This window comes from Vicugna pacos, chromosome 19 (assembly GCF_048564905.1).
Source record: "Vicugna pacos chromosome 19, VicPac4, whole genome shotgun sequence".
NCBI lineage: Eukaryota > Metazoa > Chordata > Mammalia > Artiodactyla > Camelidae > Vicugna > Vicugna pacos.
The window spans coordinates 26,164,344-26,178,647 of NC_133005.1; the positions used below are offsets into that span (position 1 = coordinate 26,164,344).

The following is a 14,304-nucleotide window of genomic DNA, read 5'->3' on the forward strand; positions in this document are numbered from 1 at the left end:
CAGCAGATATCCTAGGAGGGAACTTGAGGAGGAGACTGGATCTGTTGGTCTGGAGCTTGGTGGCAGGAGGGGTGGGCAGGCAGAGCTGGATGTAGAGCTGGGAGTTGAATGAGGGCTCATGCATATGCCTGGCCCCGAGCTCAGTCATTGTGGTTAACGATTAGCCCCCTCTGCCTTCCCTTTATAGGTTAGATTTCTGTTGGGCTGCATGTCTGTAGTTCCCTCCCCCTCCAGAAGTCACTGTGACCACCCACACTGACCGTTATACATGTGTGTCCATACAAATGCTGTGCACATGTGCACACACACACATCCTGTTTGTTTTTCCCTATAATCATATATCTTGGAGATTGTTCCTTATCGATAGACATAAGTCTGTATCATCATCCTTTTTTTTTCCTTTACATTAAGACTATTTTTTAGAGCAGTTTTAGGTTTACAGCAAAATTGAGGGGAAGGTACAGAGATTTCCTATATGCCCCTTGCCCCAACGCGTGCATGGCCTCCCCCATTGTCAACACCCCTGATGAGAGTGGGACACTTGTCACAGTTGATGAACCTGCATGGACACATCATAATCCCCCAAGTCCATAGTTTCCATCACAGTTCACTGTTGGCTACATTCTGTAGATTTGGATAAAGATAATGACATGTAACATCATCTATGGCAGTAAAACATCCCATTGTCTGGTGAAGCATGCTTTGTTAACCAGTCCCTTAGGGAGGGGATTTTTGCATTCACAATGTGGTCATGCCTGCCGGACCCACACAGCCCTGTACACACGTGCAAGTGTGGCCACCTTGGAAGTGGATGTGCCAGAACCCTTGCTCTCGTTGATAAGAATTCTCCCCCAATGTTTCTTCAGTTTGTGATATGCCATAACACATCACCTTCTTTATTATGTTTTTGCCATCTCAAAAAAATTATAAATTATTTTTAAAATTATAAATTTAAAAATTATAAAAGAACTATATGCCTTTTGTAAATACTGGAGCCTCTTAAAGAACTTAACTATTGAATGTATTTAAATGCTATCCAAGATTTTTAAACACTATGCCCAGTACCCCAGTGTCACAGCACCCTCTCCCTGCCAGCTTGTTCAGTGGGTGCCCCACTGGAGCTTCTGCTCCAACCTGAGAGGCCCAGGAGTATTTGCCCTGCTACCCTGGCCACCCTCTCAGTCCTTGACTTCCTGCCCAGCACCTTCCTCACTGGCCCTTCCTGGCTCCCCCAGGTACCGCATCCTGAACCCCAGCGCCATCCCGGATGACACCTTCATGGACAGCAGGAAGGCCACAGAGAAGCTGCTGAGCTCTCTGGACATCGACCACACCCAGTACCAGTTTGGCCACACTAAGGTGGGGGGCACAGGAGAGTTAGGGTGCTGACCCGGGCATGGGCAGTCATGCTGCATGGGGTCCTGTGGGCTGTTGAGAGTTATACCTACCCTCACCCCCACCCCATCCCAGGTGTTCTTCAAGGCTGGGCTTCTAGGCATCTTGGAGGATCTTCGTGACCAGCGTCTGGCCAAGGTCCTGACGCTGCTGCAGGCACGGAGCCGGGGCCGCCTCATGCGCCTTGAGTACCAGCGCCTTCTTGGAGGCAGGTGGGTGTGGGAGGGGGATGGGGGACCTGGATGGGGGTACAACCACTATCCCTCAGCTCACAGACCCACCGGGCTCTCTGAACCCTGTCTTACTGTCCTGTGGGTTAGATTTTCCTCTATGGCTGGTTGGGTGTCTCTGAAGGGGGAAGACTGGTTTGTGCCCTTAACCCGCAGCTGCCATTTTCTCTCCTCAAAAATTGGAGTAAGGATGGGAGGGAGGGATCTACTGGGAGTTTGGGATCGGCAGACACAAACTACTGTGTATGGGATAGATAAACAACAAGGTCCTACTCTATAGCACAAGGACCTATATTCAATGGCTTGTAGAAATCTGTAGTGAAAAAGGATATCTGTGTGTATATATGTGACTGAATCGCTATGCTGTGCACCAGAAACGAATATAACATTGTAATTCAATTATACTTCCATAAAATTCTAATTTAAAAAAATTTTAAAAAGAACTGATTAAAAAAAGATAAAAACAAAAGTGATTCCAAAGGTTAAAAAAAAAAATGAGTAAGAGAACCTGTCTCGCTACTCCAGGCCATCCCAGGATGTAGTCCAGAGTAGTTAATAATGGCATCTAGTGTTTTCCAAGGCTGTTAAGTGCCAGGCCCTGGGCAAGATGCTTTATTTGAATCTGTCTTGGTTAAAGTACAGGGAAGTCTTAAGAGGCAGGTGCTGTGAGTACCTCTGTTCACCAGAGGGGGTGCCTGAGTCAGCCAGTCAGCAGGCTAGTGGTGGGGAGGCTGGGGTGTGAACCCGGGCAGTCTGACCTTATATAAAAGCCTGGTGACTTTACCACCCCTGGTGTCTTCAGGACACTTGCAGGGGTCACCAAGGACATTCAGGGCACATGAGCTCCCATATGGAGGAAGACCTGTGTGACCTTGGGCCTCTCCCTCAACCCCAGTTGTAAAGCAGAGGATTAGGACCTACTTGTTGGGAGGGTTAATGGGATCACACGCTGGCGTGCTTAGTGCAGTGCATGGCCTGGGGATGTGCTCGGGGAACACTGGGGCTGCTGCTATGAAGGGAGCAGCACTGAACCTGCTGGCCACCTGTGGCTGCCTCTCCCCAGGGATGCCCTCTTCACCATCCAGTGGAACATCCGTGCCTTCAATGCCGTCAAGAATTGGTCATGGATGAAGCTCTTTTTCAAGATGAAGCCACTGCTGCGCTCGGCACAGGCCGAGGAGGAGCTGGCGGCCCTGCGGGCAGAGCTGCGGGGGCTGCGAGGGGCGCTGGCCACTGCTGAGGCCAAGCGCCAGGAGCTGGAGGAGACGCACGTCAGTGTCACACAGGAGAAGAATGACCTGGCCCTGCAGCTGCAGGCAGTGAGTGGGGAAAGGGAAGTGGAGAGAGGAGGTGTTTTCCTCTGCCACTCGATGTCCCCTGGCACCCTCAAAGAGAACCCCAGGCCGCTCCCAGGAAATACCACAACCAGATCCTGGCCAGGGCGGACCTGGCATGCTCAGGCCTCACCTGGAGCTTCCTTCTGATTCCAGAGGTGCCTGTGGGCTCGGGCCACAGCGCAGCTTCCCACGTTCCCAGCCTCCCTACCCAGTCTCTGCATGTGTCCTGATGCTCCCGATCCCTGTGCCATCTGGCTTCCTGCTAAAGCTGCAGTGGAGCCCCATCTCCCCACCTGTCCCCTCCTGGCCATCCCTGAGACAGACTCATGCTCCCTTCTCTGGTTAGGGGCTATGGGAACCCAGGCAGCCGGTAACAATAATAACCTGAAGGCAGAGAGCAGGGGTCTGGAGTCTCTCCAAGTCCACAGAGCCATTCCTTCCTTCAGCAAATACTGAGTGTCAGGCACCCCCAGTACCTCTGGTGACATTGGTGGGAAGACAGACAGGCCTGAGCTTACACACTCACTTGGAGCAGGAGATGGTTATGCAGCCTGGCAGTGAGGAGCATGTGGTGGCAGAGAACTCGAGCCCCTGCGTGGCCATGCAGGGCCCTCCCCACCCTCACCCCTCAGCCCAGTGTGGGCAGAGCTGGCAGCTGGCTTCCCTCCTAGAGCCTCACTCTGGGTTACCCCTAGCCTATCTAACATTCCCCTCTTGCCACGTGTCCATCCCTCTACCCGAGTCCTCGTCCCACCACACCTAAACCCCTTCAGGGCCAAGAGCAGATCTTCGGCGTCCCTTGGACCCAGAGCCCAAGTGAGCGTATGTCAGACCTTTGCACAGACAAACGAGCTTCCTTCTCTGGGGCCTGGCCTGGTGTCCCTCAGCTGGACCCGCCCTGACTCTGCCCCATCCTGCATCCCCATCCAGGAGCAGGACAACCTGGCGGATGCCGAGGAGCGCTGCCACTTGCTAATCAAGTCCAAGGTGCAGCTCGAGGCAAAGGTGAAGGAGCTGAGCGAGCGACTGGAGGACGAGGAGGAGGTGAATGCTGACCTGGCTGCCCGCCGGCGCAAGCTGGAGGATGAGTGCACAGAGCTCAAGAAGGACATCGATGACCTGGAGCTGACGCTGGCCAAGGCTGAGAAGGAGAAGCAAGCCACGGAGAATAAGGTGTGGGAAGAGCCCAGAGCCAGGGGGCCGGCTGAGGGGTCAGGTGGCTGCAGGTTCCCCTCCTGGTTCTGTCAGGCCCCTGCTGTGTGGCCTTGGGTGGGTCTCTTCCTCTCTGTGGGCCTCAATTTCCTCATCTGTCAAATGGGGTTAACTGCAGCACTTCCCTCATTAGGGTGGGCAAGGATTCGGTGTATAAGTAGCCTTTGCTCAGTGGGGTAAGCTGCTTATTCAGGTCCTCACAGGTGCTCACTGAGGAGGCCCTGACTAGGAAACAGCTGCTTGAACACCTGCTGAGCCCACACTAACTGCCATCTATCGATCTTTCACTCTGGGCCAGACACTGCAGAGGGCTTTGTGAGCATTTGCTCATGAGTCCCTCAGTACCACTCGAGGAGGATGCGATGTAGTCATCCCTTAAGGATGAAGATATTTAGGCTTGGACTGAAGTGACTTGCCCAAGTTTCCCTGGCTGGAAGGGGTGGTTGCTGAGCCATGGTGTGGCGGATGCTCAGACCCGAGTTAAGAGAGTGGTGTCCCCGTGGTGACCCTGGCCCCTGCACAGGTGAAGAACCTGACGGAGGAGATGGCGGCGCTGGACGAGTCGGTGGCCCGACTGACCAAGGAGAAGAAGGCATTGCAGGAGGCCCACCAGCAGGCCCTGGGCGACCTGCAGGCTGAGGAGGATCGTGTGAGCGCGCTGGCCAAGGCCAAGCTCCGGCTGGAGCAGCAGGTGGAAGATGTGAGTTGGGGCCAGAGCAGGGTGCTGTGCGGTGGGGCCGAGGCGTATGGACGGTGGCTGAGCCCACCCACCCTGTCCCTCTCTGCAGCTGGAGTGCTCCCTAGAGCAAGAGAAGAAGCTGCGCATGGACACGGAGCGGGCCAGACGCAAGCTCGAGGGGGACCTGAAACTGACGCAGGAGTCGGTGACAGACGCTGCCCAGGACAAGCAGCAGCTGGAGGAGAAACTCAAGAAGTAGGTGTGGGGAGGGCCGCAGACCCCACCTCCTGACAGGCAGGGCACCTCCTGAGCCTGCACCTGGCTTCTCAGTTCTCCTGGGCCCCAGTCAGTTCCACCTCACTGCAGACGCTAAACGTGAAGGGTTCAGAAGTGGGGGTCACTAGAGTGTAGAGGGTAGTGTCCTGCCCTCCCTGGACTGAGGGCCAGGCTCCAGGGCCGGGGCTGGAGAGGGAACACAGGGATGAGGTCACTTAGGGTGGCTCTGGGCACAGTGCCTGAGGCTGGGAGTCAGCTGACGGTGGGTCCCGAGGGCCCCAGGCTGGTTGATGAAAGTTAGGACCTGGGCTGGCTCACACCCACCCTGTGACCTCTAGAAAGGACTCCGAGCTGAGTCAGCTGAACCTGCGGGTGGAGGATGAGCAGCTCCTTGGAGCCCAGCTGCAGAAGAAGATCAAGGAGCTGCAGGTGTGTGAAGGATGGGGGCTGGCAGGGATGAGGGTAAGAGGCCCACAGAGGTGACACTGCCACCTGCCTGTCCCCAGGCTCGGGCGGAGGAGCTGGAAGAGGAGCTAGAGGCGGAACGGGCGGCCCGGGCCCGCGTGGAGAAGCAGCGGGCTGAGGCAGCCCGGGAGTTGGAGGAGCTGAGTGAACGGCTGGAGGAGGCTGGCGGTGCGTCCGCGGGGCAGCGCGAGGGCTGCCGGAAGCGTGAGGCCGAGCTGGGACGGCTGCGGCGGGAACTGGAGGAGGCAGCCCTGCGGCATGAGGCCACGGTGGCTGCCCTGCGGCGCAAGCAGGCGGAGAGCGCGGCAGAGCTGGGCGAGCAGGTGGACAGTCTGCAGCGGGTGCGGCAGAAGCTGGAAAAAGAGAAGAGTGAGCTCCGCATGGAGGTGGATGACCTGGGTGCCAGTGTTGAAACTCTGGCCCGTGGCAAGGTGTCTGCCTCCCTTCTGATTCCAACCTCTGACCTGATGCTAGCATCCTATCCCGACTAAACCAGTCCTGACTCCAGCAGTTAACTCGACCCACTGACCCTTACCACCCCATGCCAATCTGACTCCACACTAGTCCTGACCCTGTATCTGACCCTGACCCCTGACCCATTCACATGGTACTCTGGTACTCAATCCAAACCCCACCAAAGTCCTGACCTCAAACCCTACCTCCTAAACTCTATGCCCTGACTCCTGGTGATTTTTGACCCAGCATCCGTCTTCAGTCCTCAGCCTCTGAATTCTGACCTAATACCTGTCCTGAATCCCAGCACCCAACCTTGACCCCTGACCTTTGTACCACCTGATCTTGACAAAAGACCTCTGACCACTGTCCCCAGCTGACTTTGGACTTTAGTATCCTAACCTCACCTTGACCCACTGGCCATGGGACTAGTCCAGCCCTCTCACTTTCGACACTCATCTTTTAAGCCGTAGTCCAGCAGTAGAACCACTGACCCTGAACTTGGGGTTCTGCTGTCCCTTTGATTCCTGGGCCTGTGTCTAGCCTTCTACTTCCTGACCCTGGGTCCCAGTCTGATTGGCAGTCCTAGATTCCTGCCCTGCGAGTCACAAACCTGTTCTGATCCCTGACCCTGGACCCCAGGCCAGTGCAGAGAAGCTGTGCCGGGCCTATGAGGATCAGCTGAGTGAGGCCAAGATCAAGGTGGAGGAGCTGCAGCGGCAACTGGCAGATGCAAGCACCCAGCGTGGGCGGCTCCAAACTGAGAGTGGTGAGGCCAGGGGCTGGGTTGGGGCCACGCTGGGCCTTGGTGCTGCCCCTCACCCACCTGACCTGCTGGCTCACCCCTTGGCCTGCAGGGGAGCTGAGCCGCCTGCTTGAGGAGAAGGAGTCTCTGATTAGCCAGCTGAGCCGTGGGAAGGCCTTGGCCACCCAGAGCCTGGAGGAGCTGCGGAGGCAGCTGGAGGAGGAGAGCAAGGTGGACTGGCCTTTAGCTGCCACAGAGCAGCTCTGTGGGTGGGCTCAGGGACCTCCGGCCCAGCCTGATGCTGAGGTCACCGGGGTCTCTGCAGGCCAAGAGTGCACTGGCCCACGCTGTGCAGGCCTTAAGGCACGACTGTGACCTCCTGCGGGAGCAGCATGAGGAGGAGGCCGAGGCTCAGGCTGAGCTGCAGCGGCTGCTGTCCAAGGCCAATGCCGAGGTGGCCCAGTGGAGGAGCAAGTATGAGGCAGATGCCATTCAGAGGACTGAGGAGCTGGAGGAAGCCAAGTGAGTGCCTTGCTAGGCAGGCCATCACCACAGGGATGACGTCCGCACCTCTGAGCCGCCGGGGTGAGGGGAGATGTTGGGCTCATCCTTCTGCCAACCTCCCGCGGCTGCACGTCCATGTCCTGTCTGCTCCTGTGGCCTAGAAAGAAGCTGGCGCTGCGGCTGCAGGAGGCAGAGGAGGGAGTAGAGGCTGCTCATGCCAAGTGCTCGTCGCTGGAGAAGGCCAAGCTGCGGCTGCAGACAGAGTCGGAGGACGTGACCCTGGAACTGGAGCGGGCCACCTCGGCGGCAGCCGCGCTGGACAAGAAGCAGCGGCACTTGGAGCGGGCGTTGGAAGAGCGGCGGCGGCAGGAGGAGGAGATGCAGCGGGAGTTGGAGGCGGCGCAGAGGGAGGCCCGCGGCCTGGGCACTGAGCTCTTCCGGCTGCGGCACAGTCACGAAGAGGCTCTTGAGGCCCTGGAGACGCTCAGGCGAGAGAACAAGAACCTGCAGGGTACGGCCCACCCCACGGTCAGAGCTCTGGGGTCACTGGGTGTCCCTTGGAGTCACACAGGGTGCCTGGGTGGGGTCACCCTGGAATTAGGGGTGATGGAAGTGACTGGGTCAGAGCACAAGCCATGGGACTGGCACTCAGTGACCTGTCCACTCTGCAGAGGAGATCAGTGACCTCACGGACCAGGTCAGCCTCAGCGGGAAGAGCATCCAGGAGCTGGAGAAAGCCAAGAAGGCGCTGGAAGGGGAGAAGAGCGAGCTCCAGGCTGCACTGGAGGAGGCTGAGGTCAGGGGCTGGCTACAGGGACAGGGTAGACACCAACCTGCTGCTCCTGGCCTCCCCCCTCCACACACACTCATGGCTCCCACGCCACACTGCCTGCTCTGCACCTCAGGGGACCCTGGAGCTGGAGGAGACCAAGACTCTGCGGATCCAGCTGGAGCTTTCCCAGGTCAAGGCTGAAGTGGACCGGAAACTGGCGGAGAAAGACGAGGAGTGCACTAACCTGAGGTGCAGGCCCACAGCACCCCCAACCCAACCACCTGAGAGCAGGAGGGCAGGCACTGTTGGCTGAGCCCCACTGTGCGAGTGGCCTGGCACCTAGTCGTCCCCCCCTCCAACTTCCTCAGGTGGATATTATTGTCTGGTTTAGGGTGAACCTTGGAAAGGCCAAAGTTAGTTGTCCAAGGTTACACAGTAGGGGGAGCCAGAGTTCTGTCCGTCTCTTCTCTGAAGCCTCCCTCTTGTCCGTGAACTTGCTCTGATGGGCAATAGGCAGTCACAAGGGGCTGGAAAGCAGGGAGGGATGAGTTACTATTCCCCACATGGGTTCGTGTTTCTAACTTTCCTTGGGCACTTGTAAGAGCAGGTGTGGTACCTGTGCCCACCCCGTTCTCACAGGCCATGACCCCTCCCTTTTGTCCTTTACAACCATAGGCGCAACCACCAGCGGGCAGTAGAGTCCCTGCAGGCCTCCCTGGATGCAGAGACTCGGGCCCGCAACGAGGCGCTGCGGCTCAAGAAGAAGATGGAGGGTGACCTTAACGACCTGGAGCTGCAGCTGGGCCATGCTACCCGCCAGGCCACGGAGGCACAGGCAGCCACGCGGCTGCTGCAGGCCCAACTCAAGGAGGAGCAGGCGGGGCGGGACGAGGAGCAGCGGCTGGCGGCTGAGCTCCGAGAGCAGGCACAGGCCCTGGAGCGGAGGGCCGCCCTGCTGGCCTCAGAACTGGAAGAGCTGCGGGCTACCCTGGAGCAGGGCGAGCGCAGCCGGCGGCTGGCAGAACAGGAGCTGCTGGAGGCCACTGAGCGTCTCAACCTCCTTCATTCACAGGTGGGAGTTAGGGGGCTTCACAGGGGTGTGTGCGGCAGCAGCCTGCAGGCTGACTCTGAAGCTCTGCCTCCCCCCAGAACACAGGCCTCCTGAACCAGAAAAAGAAGCTAGAAGTGGATTTGGCCCAGCTGAGTGGGGAGGTAGAGGAGGCTGCCCAGGAAAGGCGGGAAGCCGAGGAGAAGGCCAAAAAGGCCATCACCGACGTGAGCCTGGGCTGGGGCGGGAGCTGGGGGGCCTGCAGCAGAGTCCAAAGTGACTTTCACCTCCCAACCATGCCACCTCCTCCCACATAGGCGGCCATGATGGCAGAGGAGCTGAAAAAGGAGCAGGACACGAGCGCACACTTGGAACGGATGAAGAAGACACTGGAACAAACCGTGCGGGAGCTGCAGGCACGGCTTGAGGAGGCAGAACAAGCTGCCCTCCGTGGCGGGAAGAAGCAGGTGCAGAAGCTGGAGGCCAAGGTGTGTGTGGCTCTCTCAGTTCCCTCCCCTGCAGGGTGGGCCGGCCCAGGGGTAGGCTCGGTGCACCAGGCCCACACACTGGCTGCTCGCAGGTACGGGAGCTGGAGGCCGAGCTCGACGCAGAGCAGAAGAAGCACGCTGAGGCCCTCAAGGGGGTGAGGAAACACGAGCGCCGGGTCAAGGAGCTCGCATACCAGGTGGGTGCCTGGGTCTACCTCAAGGGGCGGGCCTGGTGCAGGCCAAACCTGAAACCCCTTTGCCTGCCCAGGCCGAGGAGGACAGGAAGAACCTGGCTCGCATGCAGGACCTGGTGGACAAGCTGCAGAGCAAGGTTAAGAGCTACAAACGTCAGTTTGAAGAGGCGGTGAGTGCACTGGGTCTGGGCACCTGAGGCCCAGTACTGGTCAAGATGTCTGGTCACCCAACCTCAGCGGCTTGCCCCAGGCTCTGGAGTGGTCATCTCTGCTCCATCTCTAGGCCAGTTTCCCCAGTATTGGTTTTGTGTATAGGCAGGGGCAGTGACCCTGTTCAGTGACCCCACTGTCCCAGCTGGGAGACAGACAAGTTTCTAACAGCTCCAGCAGGAGACAAGACCTAGCTCTGTCTCTGCAGGGACACATGCTTTCCCTTCCAGGCCAGGTTGGGCATGTGGGCACCTCTGGAAGGAGAAGCTCAACTCTCTCCCTTCCTGCAGTTGGGTGCTGGTGAGGGGGGAGAAGGGCTGCAGGCAGTGATGGGAGCAGAGTTGAAGGCCAGGAGCAGCCAGCCCCCTTCTGGGGGTGCCGTCTCCGTTACCAGATCTGCCTGTGCCCCCAGGAGCAGCAGGCCAGCACTAACCTGGCCAAGTATCGGAAGGCCCAGCATGAACTGGATGATGCAGAGGAGCGGGCCGACATGGCGGAAACCCAGGCCAACAAGCTGCGGGCACGGACCCGGGATGCCCTGGGCCCCAAGGTAAGGGGGTGATGTGGGGCACCCACCCTGCCCTCTGCCTGGGGGGGGCAGGTGGTACAGCTCACTCAGGCACCCCTTTCCCCTCAGCACAAGGAGTGATACCTGCTGTCTGCCCCACCCTGATCCTGGTCTCTGTTCGCCCACATCTGCTGGAGCCTTGGCAGATCCAAGCCCTGCTACACCTCGAGTTAACACGTCTGCAGTTCCAACTGGGTTCCTTCTCATTCTCTGGGGTCCGGGAGGGGAGCACGTGGTCCCCTGGACAAAAGTCAGGTCCACATCAGTCATTTAAAATAAAGTTCTTTAATAGTCTCCATTTAATTGGTTTATTTGTTGTTAATAAATTGGCAACACAAGGAGGGGCCAGGGTGTGCTCCTAGGCAGGCTCCTGTGCAGGCGGGCTCAGGCAGGAGACCCTGCGCTGGGGTGGGGGCAGGGCACAGCCACCAGTGCCCCAAGGGATGGAAGGAAAAGGCTCCCCCCTCCCACTTCTGAGGAAGGAACCCCCTGGGATGAACACAGCGGCCAATGAGCAAACAGAAACAGGAGCTAAAGGAAAACAAGGGAGGGAGTGAGGGAGGGGCAGATGGGCAGGCTTAGGGGAAGGTAGCATTCTCTGGTTTCCCCCACCCCTGCCCAGGGTGGGCTCAGAAGCCTTTGCCTGGGTCCAAAGGCCAGGGCAAGTTGGCTCACAGATTGGGGGAGGGTGCCCGTATCTCCCTCCCCACCCCAGGACTGACAGCCAAGAGACTGGGCAGGAGCTCAGACAGAGCTATTGTTAAAAGTCCCCTTTCCTCTGGGTGGGCCAGGGACCCAGGGTTCTCAAGGAAGGGTGGGCACAGTGCCCCTGTCCTCATCATGGAGATCTTGAGGGAAATGAGGTTCCCCAACGACCTGGGGCCCCCAGACCCGGGGCCAAGGGCTTCTAGACGCTCCCTCTCACCAAGCCTGTACCTGAAGACCTGGGGCAGGCAGAGAGCAGCGGGGAGGCAGGGGAAGGGTGGGGACAGGGCAGGGCGTGAGGCACGCGTACCCATGGTCACTCGCGCTGGCCCAGGCCCAGCAGCCTCCCGAGGCCTGGCCCAAGATCACTCTTCGGTGAAGTCCCTGTCTATGTCCATGTAGGGCTCCTCAATGTAGCTGACAAGGGCAGAGGGTGACTGGCGGTCTGGGTTCAACAGGATGGACACGGTCTCCTTCCAGTATGAGAAGCTGATGCAGGAGCTCTGGGTGAAGAGAGAGGGGCTGGGGGGGTGCACCTGGAGGACCGAGGTCAAGCCCGGAACCCCACGGGGAGGGCCTAGGTGAGGGACAAAGAGCCACCTGTCACAGGGCCCAGGCGGGGACTGCGCACCCTGGAGGGCACTCACGTTCTCTAGGCAGGTGCTGTCTTTGTCCTTGTGCAGGTAATGCTGCTGCCAGAAGCGCAGCAGGTTGTGGAAGTTGTTGAGCAGGAAGCCGGGATACTTCTTGCTGTGTTCCATTCGCTGCAGCAGCCGCAGGTACAGGGGCAGCCGCTCTTTCCGTCGGGCCAGCATCAGGATCACCAGGCTGGTGTTGAGGCAGCTGACGTTTTCCTGCAAGGACCAGGCCGTCTGGGTCAGGTGTGTGCCGGCAGCCCCAGGGGCTCCCGGTGGACCTGGGCTGCCACTGGGCAGGGAGGCAGGTGTCTCTGGCAGAGTCCACAGGCCATGTGCTGAGTTGCCCCTGCACAAAGCTAACAAAGCTGGGGAAAGGAATGATGCCAGCACTGCCAGCATCCCACCCTAAGCACCTTCCCAGTCCCTCACCCCACCCACCCCACCCCGGTGGGAACATCATTATCAGGCCAGTTAGAGCCACTCTTCCTCTAGGACCAGTTCAGGTGCCGCTTCTTCCCGGGAACTTCCATCCCTGGGCGGCTAGGCACACGCACCAGATGCAGGCAGCTCACCTTCCTTCACTCAGCACTAGATTGCCAGCTTCACGAGGGAAGCGTCTCGGTCTGTTTTGTTCACTGTGCGCCCCAAGCCCAGGGCCTCGCCTCGCTAAATGTTTGTTAGATGAAGGAACAAAAGAACAACCTCTAGATGTATAGTATTACCCTGTTTTAAGAAAGAGGGGTGTGAAGCTTGGGGAAGGGACAGCCGCACAGTTACCTGGTGCGGGAGGTGGGAGTCAATATCAGGTCCAGCCCCAAAGCCTGCACAGCAGGCGGGGCTCAGAGCACCAGGATGGGAGTCAGAACTCAGTGCCCAGCCTGACTCTGCCCTGAACCATCTGTGACCTTAGAGACTTGCTTCCTCCCCAGGCCCCTTCTCTAAAATGGGGCACTGATCCCTTATTGGACAAAGTCCTCAGAATAGCTGGGAGGGTTTCCTAGGAGCCAAGAAGTGGGTCTCAGGGAAGGCACTTCCAGGTGAAGGTGGCTCGGGGATGAGGGTACCTGTTTCCGATCTCCCCTCCCTGCAGCAGGCCTGTGGGGCCTCTCACCTGGGTCAGCGTCTGCACATGGATGATGTTGATGAGGCGGAAGAGGAAGGACATCTGTGTGGGAACCTGGGATATGTAGGCAAGCAGACGGCACTCGGACAGGACCTCCGCAACTAGGGACAGAGGCAGAGGTGTGAGCAGTGGGCTCAGAAGCTGGTCTGGGGCCTGACATCCAGCCTTCTAGTCCAGCCCCCCTTGGGCCCTGACTCTGAAGCTGGGAGGCCCTCGCTGTCAAAAGCACTGCAGAAGCCTGGCTGCAGCAGGAAGAAATCTCCAGCTGCCCTGCCAGCCCCACTAAGCCTGAGCTCTCATTAGAGGCCCCAGCAGGAGCTCCCCGCCACCTTTCCTCCAGTCACCCTCTGGGACTGCTCTCCCTGAGGCCCTCCCCAGGCTTCACCACCAGGGTCCCCCCTCATCCCAGGCAATTCCAGGCCAGGGAGGAAGAGTGTGTGTTGTTTTTTATTTTTTGGCAACAATAATTTTTTTTACCTTTATGAAAATGTTGCACATGCTCATCAGAGGAAACATGGATAAGAGAGAGAAGTAAATGCAGCAAAGAAAATCAGCCGGACAGCCACCGCCTTGATCCCAACCACATGGGTGTTTGGTGCAGCTACTTCCAGACATTTCTGTCTCCTTGCTAGAGGCTGGGTGTTTGACACCAGTGTGGCAGCCACATTGGGCTGACTCACCCAGGCATTACAGCTTTTTCCTACCTTTCATGTCCACCTGGTTTTCAAATCGGTCCAGGGACAGAGTGACGCAGCGCACCAGCATGTTGGAGTCTACCAGCGAGCTGTTGATCTGCTTCAGGAACACCTGGAACTGGAGCAGAGCCTGGACTCAAATGGGAGGTGGTGGGCTCATGGCTGGGGATGGCCAAGGCTCAGGGTGTACAGTCACAGCAGGGCACCCACCTACACTGGCCCAGCTGTTTCCAACCAGAAGACCAAAACTCAGACAAACTAGGTGACCTGTTTTCACCTCCTAATAAGCAGCCCCAGGAAGAGCTCAACCCAGATCTTGACACCATGTCCAGTGCGTTTTACACTAAAGGCCCCTCTCATTTTCACTTCCACTAGTATGAGCTGGGTTCTGCCACACCCCTATACCACCCACTGTGAGCCAACACAGCAGGCCCAGCCCTGCCCCTCTGGGGCTCATCACAGTATCCACCACACTGCATGAGAACCACTTCCACAGCCCACCTGCTTCACCCTCACACCTGCCCATGAGCAGCTGAGACTGTGACCCCTGTACACCCAGGGTCTAGC

At 58.3% G+C, this 14,304-nt stretch overlaps 2 protein-coding genes across 8 annotated transcripts in view; one reads left to right on the forward strand and one right to left on the reverse strand.

Annotated features, from left to right (window-relative positions):
- The window catches only part of MYH7B (myosin heavy chain 7B), a 40,333-nt gene extending 29,459 nt beyond the window's left edge, over nucleotides 1–10,874 (forward strand). For all 6 annotated transcript variants that reach the window (XM_015237867.3, XM_072944091.1, XM_072944090.1 and 3 more), the window contains 21 exons: nucleotides 1,236–1,359; nucleotides 1,471–1,607; nucleotides 2,689–2,944; nucleotides 3,893–4,135; nucleotides 4,698–4,874; nucleotides 4,963–5,108; nucleotides 5,468–5,558; nucleotides 5,636–6,025; nucleotides 6,690–6,816; nucleotides 6,905–7,023; nucleotides 7,118–7,314; nucleotides 7,458–7,807; nucleotides 7,968–8,092; nucleotides 8,202–8,317; nucleotides 8,744–9,140; nucleotides 9,218–9,343; nucleotides 9,434–9,604; nucleotides 9,697–9,801; nucleotides 9,873–9,968; nucleotides 10,421–10,558; nucleotides 10,646–10,874. In XM_015237867.3, the coding sequence (XP_015093353.2) occupies nucleotides 1,236–1,359; nucleotides 1,471–1,607; nucleotides 2,689–2,944; nucleotides 3,893–4,135; nucleotides 4,698–4,874; nucleotides 4,963–5,108; nucleotides 5,468–5,558; nucleotides 5,636–6,025; nucleotides 6,690–6,816; nucleotides 6,905–7,023; nucleotides 7,118–7,314; nucleotides 7,458–7,807; nucleotides 7,968–8,092; nucleotides 8,202–8,317; nucleotides 8,744–9,140; nucleotides 9,218–9,343; nucleotides 9,434–9,604; nucleotides 9,697–9,801; nucleotides 9,873–9,968; nucleotides 10,421–10,558; nucleotides 10,646–10,657 (3,643 nt within the window). In that variant the 3' untranslated portion in view covers nucleotides 10,658–10,874. The remainder of the gene's footprint in view (nucleotides 1–1,235; nucleotides 1,360–1,470; nucleotides 1,608–2,688; nucleotides 2,945–3,892; nucleotides 4,136–4,697; nucleotides 4,875–4,962; nucleotides 5,109–5,467; nucleotides 5,559–5,635; nucleotides 6,026–6,689; nucleotides 6,817–6,904; nucleotides 7,024–7,117; nucleotides 7,315–7,457; nucleotides 7,808–7,967; nucleotides 8,093–8,201; nucleotides 8,318–8,743; nucleotides 9,141–9,217; nucleotides 9,344–9,433; nucleotides 9,605–9,696; nucleotides 9,802–9,872; nucleotides 9,969–10,420; nucleotides 10,559–10,645) is intronic.
- Nucleotides 10,846–14,304, reverse strand: part of TRPC4AP (transient receptor potential cation channel subfamily C member 4 associated protein) — a 61,906-nt gene continuing 58,447 nt past the window's right edge. For both annotated transcript variants that reach the window (XM_072944097.1, XM_072944096.1), the window contains exons 16-19: nucleotides 13,747–13,855; nucleotides 13,031–13,143; nucleotides 11,929–12,135; nucleotides 10,846–11,784 (exon numbers count right to left, since the gene is read on the reverse strand). In XM_072944097.1, the coding sequence (XP_072800198.1) occupies nucleotides 11,647–11,784; nucleotides 11,929–12,135; nucleotides 13,031–13,143; nucleotides 13,747–13,855 (567 nt within the window). In that variant the 3' untranslated portion in view covers nucleotides 10,846–11,646. The remainder of the gene's footprint in view (nucleotides 11,785–11,928; nucleotides 12,136–13,030; nucleotides 13,144–13,746; nucleotides 13,856–14,304) is intronic.